The sequence below is a fragment of the Scyliorhinus torazame genome, chromosome 6, assembly GCF_047496885.1.
Source record: "Scyliorhinus torazame isolate Kashiwa2021f chromosome 6, sScyTor2.1, whole genome shotgun sequence".
NCBI classification, from domain to species: domain Eukaryota; kingdom Metazoa; phylum Chordata; class Chondrichthyes; order Carcharhiniformes; family Scyliorhinidae; genus Scyliorhinus; species Scyliorhinus torazame.
In genome coordinates, this window is record NC_092712.1 from 142,428,731 (window position 1) to 142,444,111 (window position 15,381).

The window sequence follows — 15,381 nt, forward strand, 5'->3', positions numbered from 1 at the left end:
GAGGACTTCAAGAGATGGGATATGCTGCCACTCTCCCTGGCGGGTAGGGTGCAGTCGGTCAACATGACGGTCCTCCCGACGTTCCTGTTTGTGTTCCAGTGCCTGCCCATCCTAATCCCCAAGGCTGTTTTTAAATGGGTAAGCAGGAGTATTATGGGATTTGTGTGGGCGAATAAGACCCCGAGGGTGAAGAGGGTGTTTTTGGAGCGTAGCAGGGACGGAGGTGGGTGCTGGCGCTGCCGAATCTATGTGGCTATTATTGGGCAGCTAATGTGGCGATGATCCGTAAGTGGGTAATGGAGGTAGAGGGGGAGGTGTGGAAGAGGCTAGAGGTGGTGTCTTGTGTGGGTACGAGTCTGGGGGCGCTGGTGACGGCACCGTTGCCGCTTCCGCTGACAAGGTACACCTTGGGCGAAATTCTCCCCCAACGGCGGGATGCCCGCCGACTGGCGCCAAAGCCGGCGCAAATCAGACGGGCATCGCGCCGGCAAAAAGGTGCGGAAGTCTCCACATCTTTGGCGGCCTAGCCCCAACATTGAGGGGCTAGGCCGACGCTGGAGGGATTTCCGCCCCGCCAGCTGGCGGAAATGGCGTTTGTTGCCCCGCCAGCTGGCGCGGAAATGCGGCGCATGCGCGGGAGCGTCAGCGGCCGCTGTCAGTTTCCCAGCGCATGCGCGGGAGCGTCAGCGGCCGCTGTCAGTTTCCCGCGCATGCGCAGTGGGGAGAGTCACTTCCGCCTCCGCCATGGTGGAGGCCGTGGCGGAGGCGGAAGGGAAAGAGTGCCCTCACGGCACAGGCCCGCCCGCGGATCGGTGGGCCCCGATCGCGGGCCAGGCCACCGTGGGGGCAACCCCCGGGGCCAGATCGCCCCGCGCCCCCCCCCAGGACCCCGGAGCCCGCCCACGCCGCCTGGTCCCGCCGGTAAATACCAGGTTTGATTTACGCCGGCGGGACAGGCAATTCCTGGGCGGGACTTCGGCCCATGCGGGCCGGAGAATCCAGCGGGGGGTCCCGCCAACCGGCGCGGCCGGATTCCCGCCCCCGCCCAATCTCCGGGAGCGGAGACTTCGGCGGGGGCGGGGGCGGGATTCACGGCGGCCAACGGCCATTCTCCGACCCGGCGGGGGGTCGGAGAATGACGCCCCTTGTGTCCGGTGGTGGCGGCGACTCTGAAGATCTGGGGGCAGTAGAGGCGACATAGGGGCAAGGTGGGGGCCTCGGTCTGGTCCCCGATACGAGAGAACCACAGGTTCGTTCCGGGTAGGATGGATGGGGGGTTTCTGAGCTGGCAGCGGGCTGGGATTAAAAGAATTGGGGACCTATTCATCGATGGGACGTTTGCGAGCCTAGGGGCGCTAGAGGAGAAATTTGGGTTACCTCCCGGGAATGCTTTTAGGTACATGCAAGTGAGGGCGTTTGTTAGACGGCATGTGAGGAAATTTCCGCTGCTCCCAGCACGAAGGATTCAGGACAGGGTGATTTTGGGTGTATGGGTCCGAGAAGGCAAGGTCTCGGGGATCTATCAGGAACTGCAGGAGGTGGAGGAAGCATCGGTGGAGGAGTTAAAGGGTAAGTGGGAGGAGGAGCTGGATGATGATCTGTGGGCTGATGCCCTGAGTAGGGTTAATTCTTCCTCCTCTTGCGCTAGGCTCAGCCTAATACAGTTCAAAGTTGTCCATGGGGCGCATATGATGGGGACGAGGATAAGTAAATTTTTTGGGGTGGAGGACAGGTGTGTGAGGTGCTCAGGGAGCCCAGCAAATCACACCCACATGTTCTGGACATGCCCGGCGCTGGAGGGGTTCTGGAATGGCTTTGCAAGGACTGTGTCCAAAGTGGTGAACACCCGGGTCAAGCCGAGCTGGGGATTAGCATTATTTGGGGTAGTGGACGAGCCGGGAGTGCAGGAGCCGAAAGAGGCCCGTGTTCTGGCCTTTGCGTCCCTGGTAGCCCGGCGGAGGATCCTACTAATGTGGAGGGATGCAAAGCTCCCAAGTGTGGAAGCTTGGATTAACGAGGGTCCATCAAGCTGGAAAGGATAAAGTTTGCCTTGCGAGGGTCTCTGCAGGTGGTGGCAACCGTTCCTAGACTTTCTCGCGGAACATTAGATGGAGGTCACAGCAGCAGCAACCCAGGGGGGAGGGAGGGGGGTGGGCAGGGAGGCGTTTGGTTTTTCTGTTTGTTTAGGTTAGAGTGGGGCGTTTTCCTTACTGGCGTGTTTATTTGTTAAATGGGTTATTGTATTTTGTCGGAAATCTCATATATAATTTTTGCTTGTTTTGTGCTTTATTCTTTTTTTTTCTGAACAGAACAACCTTCAGAACAGTGACCACGACACCACACAACCCTGCCATGGTAATCTCTGCAAGACGTGCCAGATCACCAACATGGATACCACCATTACACGCGAGAACCCCACCCACCAGGTACGCGGTACATACTCGTGCGACTCGGCCAACGCTGTCTACCTCATACGCTGCAGGAAAGGATGTCCCGAAGCGTGGTACATTGGCGAGACCATGCAGACGCTGCGACAACGAATGAACGGACACCGTGCGACAATCACCAGGCAGGAATGCTCCCTTCCAGTCGGGGAACACTTCAGCAGTCAAGGGCATTCAGCCTCTGATCTCCGGGTAAGCGTTCTCCAAGGCGGCCTTCAGGACGTGCGCGACAACGCAGAATCGCCGAGCAGAAACTTATAGCCAAGTTCCGCACACATGAGTGCGGCCTCAACCGGGACCTGGGAGTCATGTCGCATTACATTCACCCCCCACCATCTGGCCTGCGAAATCCTACCAACTGTCCTGGCTTGACACAATTCACACCTCTTTAATCTGGGGTTACCCCATCTCTGGATCTGTAAAGATTTAATCACCTGCTAATGGTCGCATTCCAAGCATTGTCTGGCAGCTTTGAATTTGTCTATATATATGTTTCTGGAACATACCTCTTCATTCACCCGAGGAAGGAGCAGCGCTCTGAAAGCTAGTGACATCGAAACAAACCTGTTGGACTTTAACCTGGTGTTGTAAGACTTCTTACGGTGCTTTTTTTTTTCTGGTTGGAGTGTTGTGTTGAAAATTGTTGAAAATTTGAATAAATTTTTTTTTTTTAAAGTTTCAAGTGCAGAAGGAAGAAGAAACATTGATTTTGGCAATGAGTTATTTTGATGCGTTGTCTTGAATTCTGGCTTTCTGGATTTTTATAAATTCTATCATGGGATGTGAGCGTCGCTGGCAAGGCCAGCACTTGTTGCCCATCCCTAATCGCCCTTGAACTGAGTGGCTTGGTAGGCCATTTCGGAGGGCAGTTAAAAGTCAATCACATCACTGTGGGTCTGGAGTCACGTGTTGGCCAAACCAGGCGAGGATGGCAGATTTCCTTCCCTAAAGGACATTGGTGAACCCGATGGGTGTTTACGGCAATCGACAATGGTTTCATCGAATGTATCAACAAGAATGGTATGATTCTCCAATATTTCTTACCATTGCTGTAGTCTCTTGTGTGATGATGAGAAGAAGCAATATCCTAACATATCCGCACTATGCCACATGCCAATCAATATCAAGGAACAGGTAAAATGCCTTTGTCACCAGCGTTACTTTTGGATTTCAACATATGCAGTGCCCAGGGCATTCATTATTTGTGTAGTTTCCATGCAATCGCTTAACAAGCAATGTTATGACTTTGGGAGGAAAAAAGTCTGGTGTTCAATATCCATGGATATAGTTGCATCTGTGCAAATCAATTTTCACTTTCCACTTGAAATGAAAATTGAAAATCGCTTATTGTCACAAGTAGTCTTCAATGAAGTTACTGTGAAAAGCCCCTAGTCGCCACATTCCGGCGCCTGTTCAGCGAGTCTGGTACAGGAATTGAACCTTGCTGCTGGCCTGTTTGGTCTGCTTTAAAAGCCAGCGATTTAGCCCAGTGTGCTAAACCAGCCCCTTTATCAGGTTCTTTCCCACATTTTCCTTTGTTGGTGTCAGACTTTTTCATATTGCTCAAATTTCACAAATCATGATGGCTTGAAATCTGCACCTGGTCAGTTTCCAAACAACATGTTTACCAGAAACACTTTTTCCAGCATATGTGCAGAATCTAATCCATTATAACGGAGATAGATTACTGGACTGGAGTTTGTTAATGCTAAGACAATAGATGCATTCTGTAGATTTTAGTTCTCAGAGATGGGCTACATATTTTAAAAGAGCCAGATACAAAGTCTAAAGAGACCATAGATGGTATATGTGAGAAGCAAGCTGTCAGTCATTTCATACATACCCCAGAAACATTTAAAATGACTCCCATTTATTGTAGAGGAGTAAACATATTTTGACGTGCAAGTTTCCTGAGTTTACCTTGTAGCAATGCTTAAGTTGTTTGGACCAGTGAGGCGAAGGTTTCGAACAGGATCCTGAATTACAATGGTTGAAGTCAGCGGAGCAGCTTTCTTACTGAAGAAGGCATCAATACTATAGATCCCCGCAAATGGATAAGTGTGGTTGATGCTGAAACTATGAAAGGTTTTTGTCAGTCACAAAACGAGACAAGCCAAATCAGGAAGTAACAATTAGAGAAAGTTAAGCAGGAATTTATCTGCAATTTACATTCGGGTTAGTTAACATATGTGTCATTCTATAAAATACTTTTAACAACCATCTGTGAAAAAGAATCATTCTCCAAATAGGACATCACATATAAAAGCCTGCAGAGAACTGGCAAGAAACAAAAAACGCCTTTTAGTTTAGAATTTGCACTTATAATAGGATTGATTTTACATCAAACCCGCACGCCTAATATTGACTTGATTCTTTAATATTACCAAAGGAATATATAATCTTAACCTACCTTTCCTTTCAGTGTTCATAGCTCCATGGGAACTGAACACTCTTAGCTTAAGTAGTTCTTTCTGATATGTGGACCTGGACAGTAAGATGTTTGACAGCCAAGCATGATCCAAAACTTCCAATGGGCAGAACCTTACCAGCCCCTAAGAGGTGGCTTGAAATTAGAACTTGGAAAAATGTCATGGGAACTGGCATTAGGATAGCAGGCTGGCGCATTCCCATCCACGATAAGACTCATTATCTGCAGAGACTACCTGCCCGACAGCAGCGGGTTCTCAATGTGTATAATTAACTTCTCATTTGTGGCAGCAGATGGGCTCACCAATGAAGACCAGACCCAGTAGGTGGCCTGCTGGCTGCTGACCTGTGGTATCACACTCACCTGCCCACCATTACCTCCCCCAGCTGTGGTCACCATTTATTTTATTATATTTTAATCTCTTCAGAGGGTCCTCAAGATGGAGGCATCCCTCATGTTATCTTCTGAGAGTGGCAATACCTACCTCTGATAATGGGGCTGCTTAATTGGATAGCAGACCAGGAGGTAGCTTCTTAATTGACTGCCTCTTGGAAAATCTCCCAAGTGGGCACCCTGACTGGCAGACCCGAGTCAGGACGCAGAAATGATCACAATTCATCGCTTCTCGGCCTTTTGGCTAAGACGAGCGTGAGGTTGGCTGTAATGCCTGGAATGTCTCTGGTATGTCTCTCTTGTGGGATAATGAATTGGATTCAATGTGAATTGGTTTTTGGAGCAGGCAAGGAGCTGGATTAGGGGTTTGCCCCTGCCCACACTCTGAGCTTTGGCTTTATAACTCTGATAAAGGAAACTCTGATATTAAAAAAAATCGTAACTTGCACTCCAAGCCTATGAACAGAGAATTGCACCCCTCACGTCCGATCATACACCTTATAGCAATGACAAATGGCTAGTGATCAGGGGTGCATGTTCTAGCTGATACTTCTCTCTTCAGAAGGACAAGACCAAATAGAATGCACCTGAACAATGTGTAATATACTCCAACTTTAAAATGGAAAAATGTCTAAAGTGTTGCAGAGAGGCCCGAGGAAGGAGATGCTTAATCAAAGTGGTAGTTTTTAGAAAGATTATTAAAGGAAGAGAAAGTGATTGAGAGGCAAAGGTTTATGAAGGAATTTCAGTGAGTGGCACCAAGGCAGTTGAGGTTATATGTTATCTGTTGGGATTCTGTACCAATTAGCAGCGCAAAACCGCCCGCGGGTTCCCTGGCATCGTAGGCTAACTTCAATGGAAAATCCCATTGACAAGCGGCGGGAAAAGAGAATTCCGCCACCAGTGAATGACACACCACCGAGAAACACGCGGCTGCGGGGACTGGCGAATCCACCCCGTATGTTGGGAGTCAGCCAGGCAATGAAATTGAAGTCAGTCGGTGAGGTCAGAGTTTCAGTCTGCCTGGAATTTTAAAGTTTAAGAGGTGCTTTGAGGCAAAAGAATTGAGGAGGTGCTTGCTCAATATTAGGACAACGATAAAGACGGCAGATAAATTTAGCGATAAGAAGTTCAGCAACAGCAGATACCAGTCAAGTGATTCAAAGCTAAGATGTCAGAATGAAGAGAAGTAGTTATGTCCTCTTTGGCTACGCAGATTGTGAATCGTTAGGTTAAATATGGAGGAGGAGGAGGCAAGAACACATCAAGAGCATTATCATTGTAAATGAGAATCTGAGAAATACAATTAGCCTGATGTAATCATCCTAAATTCAGCGGTATCAAATTTATTTTAGTATGTCCACAAGAAGTGGTTGGGAAAAAAAAGGAGATTTAATTACTTCTCCACTAATTGACACCAATGAGATGATAATGTCCAGTGAATGACATCCGTGATAGAACAGAAACTATTATATTACACAACTGCACCCAAAACACATATGGTCATTCTTTGGTTATTCTATACATATATGTATTGTTTTCTTGCCAGAATTCACCCTCTTGCTCAACAGGTTTGTCTCAGTTTCTTATTAAATATGAAAAAGTCATTTATGTACCTATTGTAACTGGAAGCAGAAATGTTTGACATATTTCCGTCACCAAAGTCAATTACGACTTCGCCCATGTCTGGCAAAATGTTCTGTAAAAAATAGGAGGCTAAGATAATGAAAGAAAACAGACAGCAGCATTATGAGACACAAAGCAAAACGGAAAGCCCAGAGGTGGAAAACCCCTGACAACAGAAAAGGAAATACAAAATTATTAAACAAAAGCCAGCAAAGTATTATTGAACGTTAAAGCAACAAAAAATTGAGCTGTGTGTATATCTATCATTGGTGGATGGAGGAGAAAAGAGAGGAGGAGAGCAAAGTAAAGGAGATAAGAGAGGAGTGCAAAGGACAGAGAGAGAGCAGAGCAAATGAGAAGAGGGTAAGAATGTGGGTCATTACATGACATTCACACATCTGCTATAGGTGCAATATCATCCACTGTTTTACCAATTCATCATTTATAATATTTAACAGGGAGTCGGGATATATGGCACTTTTCAAGTGAGACAGAGCTACAGGGAGAGGGAAAAATTGCAGCAAACAATGTCAGAAAGAAGGATAAGGAGCGACAAAGGGAAAGATGTAGGGTATAAACAAAAAGAGAATGGGGAAGAAAGCATCACGAGAGAGGAGGAAGGTGGAGGAGGAGAGAGAGAGAGAGGAGTGTCTGGAAGAGGGGGAGGTGAGGGAGGTATCTGAGCAAACAATTGTTGCGTTGTTTTGTGTTCCATACAGCAGTGGTAGAAGAAACATTTCATTCAGAGTTCACTTGCTTAGTAATAATCATTCAATTGTCAAAAAAGCAATTGATTGTTTAACCAACTTTGAGAGACAAAGATAGATATGCGGAAAGGTAGCCAAACAACTTCTTCCGTCAACTTTTCATATCTTGTTTTGTAATGCCAGTGAGGAAGGATATTGCAGATTGAGAGTAAGGGCCCTCTGACCTTTCACCATCCACTCTTGGAGGGAGAGAATGAGTGGGAAGATAACAAAGCAAGGGGGAACAGAATCATAGAATTTACAATGCAGAAGGAGGCCATTCGGCCCATCAAGTCTGCACCGGCTCTTGGAAAGAGCACCCTACCCAAGCCCACACCTCCACTCTATCCCCATAACCCAGTAACGCCACCCAACACTAAGGGCAATTTTGGACACTAAGGGCAATTTAGCATGGCCAATCCACCTAACCTGCACATCTTTGGACTGTGGGAGGAAACCGGAGCACCCGGAGGAAACCCACGCACACACGGGGAGAACGTGCAGACTCCGCACAGGCAGTGACCCAAGCCGGGAATCAAACTTGTGACTCTGGAGCTGTGAAGCAATTATGCTAACCACTATGCTACCGTGCTTCCCAGAAGATGAACAGGTTGAGCAAGTTGTTGATAGAAGCGAGGGCTTGTGGGAATGGGTGGAATAGTGGGAAGTTGAAGGAGCAGGAAATAAGATGGTGGCAAGATTGGGTGTAGGAAGCATGGTTGATTGGGAGTGGTGGGAAGGAAGTCACTCAGGGTCATATTTCCTCCAACTCTACTCCAAATGCAGGCTGCACCCAATGGAGACTTCATTGCCCACAATGCCATATAACAGCTCCCACTTGACAAAAAGAGAAAGAGAACAAAAAAAACCAGGAGTAGAAAAGACAGAATGATGGAAACAAAGCATTTATTTTCAAAGCAACAATTACTATTTTTATTGTAGGGAAATGTTATGGCACATTTGTGTATAGCATCTCTCATGAATGTAGTAATGGGGAAAATGAGCAGATAATCTACAAATATTGGATAAATGATAAATGTTGGCCAGGAAACAAGAAACATTCCCCGAGAGCAGCACGATGGCGCAGTGGTTAGCATTGCTGCCTCCCAGCATCGAGGTCCCAGGTTCGATCCCGGCGCTGGGTCACTGTCCGTGTGGAGTTTGCACATTCTCCCTGTGTTTGCGTGAGTTTCACCCCCACAACCCAAAGATGTGCAGGGTAGGTGGATTGGCCACACTAAATTGCCCCTTAATTGGAAAAAACCAATTGGTTACTGTAAAAAAAAATTTTAAATAACAAAAAAGAAACATTTCCCTATTCTTCTGCAAATAGTACCTCAAAATGTTTTCAAATTCAACTTAACAACTGAACTAACCCAGTTTAATAGCTCATCCAAATACAGCACCTCTGACAGTGCAGCACTCCTTCAGTGTTACACGAAAGCGTCAGACTAGATTATATGCTCACATCTCTGGAATTAGTTAGAATGCACATCCTTCTGATTCAGAGGTGAGAATGCTACCACTGTGCTAAACTGATATTTACATTGTTCATTGTAGGCTGTATTTCTTTTTGTTGCAGTTATACACACCTGCCAGTGGTGGTGCTGCCACATGTACACACACCTGCTAGTCGAGGTGCTTCCACATATGCACACACCTGCCAGTCCAAGTGCTGCCACATATCAAGTTCACATAACATGGTTCCATTTTAAATTCCTCTGCCCACCTGTTTAATTAAAGTGTTGAAAAATAAGTACTGAATGCATGACTTTAAAATAGGGGATTGAATTAATCCAAGCATGCCCTGGAACAATTATTCCCTCACCCTCTAACCTTGCTTCACCTGAACAATGGTCTTTACTCCCAAAGCAGAACTCTACAAGAGATCACAAGCTTATAAGAGTATTACACTTTAAAATGAAGGCAAACAAAAGCATCCTGAATATCATTCATTTACCACTAAAAGCAGCATATTAAGAAAACAAAGTATCAAATGAGAATCAGCTCCTTTGGCTCATCAAGTCTATTCCTCCAACTTAGGAGAAAAGTAATCAATCTGCTTCTTTATAAAACTTTGTTATAAAAATATTTGAGATGGAGATGAAAGCAACTGTATTTGCTGACTGTTAAGAATCATCCAAATGCATGATAAAGAGTCTTTTGACCCTCCAACTGAAATGGGAATGGAGTGCACTGTACCTGTTGGGCAATAAACCATAACTGGAGCTGCTTAATTGAACAGGTGACTACCTCAACCTTTCCTATCAGTTGATGCAACCTCCTGGAATATACAGACCCAAATGTGGCGACCTTACCCAGAGCCCATGTAAAATTTATCATATTTTAGCTTCTCCGAAACCTTCAGAAGATTCCCCATACTAAGATGGGAGGGAAAGAACATTGCTCTCTACTGAAGATAACTCCCCATCCTTGCATCACTACAAACACAGGAAAATTAAGGGTCCTAGTTTTCAATACGCCTTTGACTGAAAATAGAATATTCCTGCAATCATAGAAAATATTACCTTAAATGTATAGGTTACAGCTTGCCCAGTCGCCATGTTGGTCAAATGAGTGAGTCTTGGCCCACTACCCAATTTAGAAACATTTAATACAAGTTCACTTGAGGTCTCTGATGCTAGATTGGAAACAGACAAAGCAACCCACTGAAGCCCAGCTTTTTTACATCTGTACATTATAACAGGACTACCAGTTGTCACTGTCTGGTTGTGAAAGAGAGTCCATTTGTAGATGTATGCTCTGTTTTTCCACAGGTATTCTGAAAATTAATGTAGAAAATGAACTGTCACAAGTGTTCAAATGAAAGACAAAAAAACAATTTCACAAACAATTTTGTTCTGGCCACAGATGCTTATTTTCTGTATATTCTGCAGAGATTTCTACAGTAAGGACATGGAGGTGAAGATCTGATATAAGCTTGGGCTAAATGTTTAATAGGTGGCCTGGTGGCAGAGTAGTTAGCATTTCTGCCACACAGCATCAGGGATCCGGCTTCGATTCGGATATTGGGTGATTGTCTGTGTGGAGTTTGCACATTCTCTGTCTGAATGGGTTTCCTCCGGGTGCTCCGGTTTTCTCCCACAATCCAAAGATATGCAGGTTAGCTGGGGCTACGGGGTAAGGGTGGGGGAAGAGGACCTAGGTAGGGTGCTCTTTCAGAGGGTCAGTGCAGACTCGATGAGCTGTATGACCACCTTCTGCACTGTTGGGATTCTATGGGATAGGACACAGGCGATGAAAACCCATGTAACTAAATTCAATTTTGGTGAAGGCTAATTACAATGAGTTGTCATGGATTGCAAACCTGATATTTTGAAATCAAATTATATCTGTTGCAATTCAAGTAAACTTTAGACAATTAAAAGCGGCAGTAAGAAGCTAAAATAAAATGTTATTTACCCAGAGGTGGTGGGTAATAGAAAGAGTTCAAAGAAACGTTCCGAAATTAATCTACATAAACCTAACCAAAACCCGTCTCAAGAGTTTTTCAATTACAAAGGTTTTTATATGCTGCGTAATACTATTGTTGGTGCGTATTAATTTTTTTAACAATACAATTATTAGGTTAATGTTTATGATTCAGTGAAACTTCAGGTGCAAATTCTCAATTCCTTGTTTTTGCAACACAATTACCCCCCGGAATTATAGGGTTAACAAAATCAAAAAGCGTACCATTGCAATTATCCTTTAACCTTAGTTCTGAATTGAATAAATGTCAGTTTTAACCTTTTTTATTAAAACTTACCATTAACTTTTGCAATAAAAATTACATCTTCTCCAACAATGGGTTGTTGTTGTATTTCTATGGAAACAACATGGATTTCTTTAACCACCAGTGCTGTGACTGAAACATTACGAGAAGAAACCAGGTTTGCAACCTGGAGCAATAGCTGTAATTCCCCTATTTGAGCAAAGGTAAATGGCAGATCTAGAGAACTATCTGCCACATAACTATTGGTGTTATACGCAGTGGAATCATTCACCAGTACTTCAACAGTCAGATCTGTGCCGGAAGTTACACAGGTAGAGATGATTACGGTTTGATTAACTGTGATTATGTTGGGAATACTTGTTATAATATCTCCCACAGGCTCTTGTACTGTAAACCTGATTGCATTTGCTGTTATTTCATTTAAATTGTTTCTTGCTGTTACACCGGCCAAGTAGACTCCTGGATGTGTATATGTGTGCACCATTAGAGGTGTACTCGCTTGCACATCTATGGAATTGGAAGAAAATGTCCATGCATATGTGATGTTACTTCCAGTGAGTACTTGAGCATAAAGAGTGATTATAGAATCAGTTGGTAAGTATCTAGGACTAGCGCTGAACAGAGCGAGGCCTTCGATTGCATCCTGGACTTCAATAGTGGTACTAAATGAGGCACTGCTGATTGGATTAGAAGCTGTCACCTGGAGCACATAGATCCCTGCTGTTTCAAATAAATACTGGAAACACCAGTCAGTAGTCCTTCTTACTCTTAAAGTTCTGCTGCCATTTTGGATAGTCCAAACACATTGTGACCCTGTTTTATTAACTTCACCTACAGCGCTAAAGGTCAGGTTTACTCTTGAAGGCACTATTTTATTCCATAGAAGTAAATCAATTTTGTTTATGGGATCATAGACTTCTATTAGCTCTGCCAGTGTTGCATTGATAACAGCCAATCCATAATACAGTCCAATGGAAATATTAAAACCACCAACAAAGGTGTAAGTATGGAAGATTTGAATGCGCAAAGTACAATTTTGCAGGCCATAGTCTTCCATCAGTTGGAGGTGGGAATCACTTTCAAATGCTGGTGAATGGTCACCCAGTGTGTGACGGTGAGTCATTCCAGGTTCAAATGTGATATCAAAGGCTAATAGTTGGCGTATTGTAGTGAACAACTCCATTTCCAATGTTAGATTCTCACCAACGGCAACATTATAACCACTTTTCGACTGAAATGTCAGGCTGGAGAGCGATTCCTTCACAACAGCCTACAAAAATAAAATATATAACTATGGTCAGTAAACCAACCTACTGTCAAAAGACATAGACTATTTGTTATTAAGTCACTGAAAATGGACACATAATTAAAAATGACATTCCATCCAAAATTTCCATGGGAACTGATATCAACTGCTATCAGCAGCCACTATTTACATGTAGACTCAGATAATGAGCACCTGGCCACAATCCTGTTTTAAATAAACACACATGTGCAGCAAGGGTGACCAATTAGCAACCTGGAGCTGAGATCCAAACTGCTCGTGACAGTTGCATCTTTCCATGACAGCAGTGGTAGAAGTGACCACCACACACAAACCTTTTATTGAGACAAAACTCAGATGTTCTCTGTCTGTTCATGCCGGTGGAATTCTCAGGTCCCATTGCAGTGACTGGAGTGTTGGCTGAGTACTAAATTCTCCATTCTCGATGGCGGCTGTGACGGAGTGAATTCAAATCGCAGAATCCCACCCAGAGTTTTCTCTTCACACTGAAGAGAGTTCATAAGAACATTGTAAAAAAAAGGAGTGTAGGCCATTCAGCCCATCGAGCCTGCTCCACTGCTGATCTAATTGTGGGCAAAAACACTACTTTCCTGTCTACCCCATAACCCTGCACACAAAAATCTGTCTCAGCCCTGCATACATTCAATGACACTGCCTCCTCATCTCTCTTAAGCAAAGGATTCCAGAGATTACTGATCCTCGAGGAGACAAAATCCCCCCTCATTCATGTCGTAAATGGGAGATCCCTTATTTTGAAACTGTGCCCTCTAGTTCTAGATATGTCCAACCTATCAATGTCCCTACCCTGAGGAACCCCCTCAGAATCTTACATGTTTCAGAAAGATCATCTCTCATTCAACCAATTTAATATAGGCCCAACCTGTTCAACCTTTTCTCAAAGACATGTCCCTCATTACAGGAATCAACCTTCTTCAGTGAACCTTCTTTGAACTGATTCCAAAATAAGCATGTCCCTCCTTAGGATGACCAAAATTGTGCACATTGCCCTGGGTATGGTCTCAACAATGCAGTGTACAATTCTAGCAAAACCCTCCCTACCTTTATACTCTACCCCACTTACAGATCGACCAACATTCCATTTGCCTTCCGAATCACTTCCTGTGCCTGCAAGCTGGCGTTTTGTGGTCCATGTACAAAGATATCTAGATCTCTCTTTACTGCAGAAGTTTGCAGGCTCTCTCCATTTAAATAATATTCTGCTGTTATGTTCTTCCTGCCAAAGTGGACAACATGACATTTTTCCACATTGTAGTCTATGTACCATTTTTTTGCCCACTCTGTGAACAGATATATATCCCTTTACAAATTCCCTGTATCCTCCTCACAACTTGCTTTCTTACCCATTTTTGTATTGTCAGCAAATTTGGCCTCAATACACTTGGTCCCTTCATCCAAACTATTAATAGATTGTAAATAGTTGAGGCCCCAGCACTGATCCCTGTGGCACTCCACCAGTTACAGTTTGCCATACCGCAAATGACCAATTTTCTCGACTCTGATTCCTATTAGTCAGCTCGCTCTCTGTCTATGCTAATTTATCACGCCTAACTCAATGAGCCCTCATCTTGTAAAGTTAATCTTATGTGTGGCACATCAGTCTTCTGAAAATCCAAATGCCCTTCACTTATTAATTCCCCTTTATCAACCCTTCTTGTTACATCCTCAAAGAACGGTGCAGACTCGATGGATCGAATGGCCTCCTTCTGCACTGTACATTCTATGATCTATGATCTATGAACTCTAATAAATGTGTTAAACATGATTTCCCATCCACAAAACTCTGTTGACTCTGCTGTATCATATTATGATTTTCTAAATATCCTGCTACTACCTCCTTAACATCGAATTCTAGAATGTTCCCAAAGACAGATGTTAGGTGAACAGCCTACAGTTTCCTGCTTTCTGTCTCCATCATTTTATGCTACATTTGCATTCTTCCAATGCACTGTAACCTTTACAGAATCTAGGAAATTGTGGAAGACTGCAACCAATGCATCCACTTCAGTCTCTTCATTTGCAACCCTAGAATACAGGCTATCGGGTCCAAGGAGCTTGTCAGCTTGAGGTCCCATTCGTATTCCCATTTATCATTTAATGATTTAACATTCCCCTTTGCCTCTTGATTTTCTACTTTTGCTGTTATGCTTTTTGAGTCTTCTAGAGTGAAGACAGATTCAAAATATTTGTTCACAGTCTCGGCCATTTCCTCACTTCCCATTCTTAGTTCCCCAGTCTCACCTCCCAAGAGGCCAATGCTCACTTTAGCTACTCTTTTCTTTTTTATGTATTGTAGAAACTTTTGCTGTTTATATTTCTTACTAATTCTTTCATACATCAATTTCTCCTCTTTTTAAAAAAATCCTTCGTTTGTTTCTAAAATATTCCCAATCTTCTGTGTCATCTCTATTCTTTGCAGCCTGCACAACTACGTGAACATCCTGAGAAAGAATGAAAAAAAGTCTTTCACTGATTATCCACCATCTTGCCTTTGAAACTATTTACCCACTCTGCTTTAACTAATTCTGTCTTACATAAGAACTAGGAGCAGGAGTAGGCCAACTAACTGGCCCTTCGAGCCTGCTCCACCATTCAATGAGATCATAGCTGATCTTTTGTGGAGTCAGCTCCACTTTCCTGTCCGAACACCATGGCCCTTGATTCTTCAAAAAACTATCTATCCTTCATACCCTTCCAATTGCCTT

General features: G+C 44.2%; 1 protein-coding gene across 1 annotated transcript in view; it reads right to left on the reverse strand.

Moving 5' to 3' along the window:
- The window catches only part of LOC140425041 (polycystin-1-like protein 1), a 543,547-nt gene that overhangs the window by 396,013 nt on the left and 132,153 nt on the right, over nucleotides 1–15,381 (reverse strand). Inside the window, exons 8-11 of the mRNA XM_072508831.1 lie at nucleotides 11,407–12,643; nucleotides 10,166–10,419; nucleotides 6,882–6,964; nucleotides 4,365–4,520 (exon numbers count right to left, since the gene is read on the reverse strand). Coding sequence (XP_072364932.1) covers nucleotides 4,365–4,520; nucleotides 6,882–6,964; nucleotides 10,166–10,419; nucleotides 11,407–12,643 — 1,730 coding nt within the window. The remainder of the gene's footprint in view (nucleotides 1–4,364; nucleotides 4,521–6,881; nucleotides 6,965–10,165; nucleotides 10,420–11,406; nucleotides 12,644–15,381) is intronic.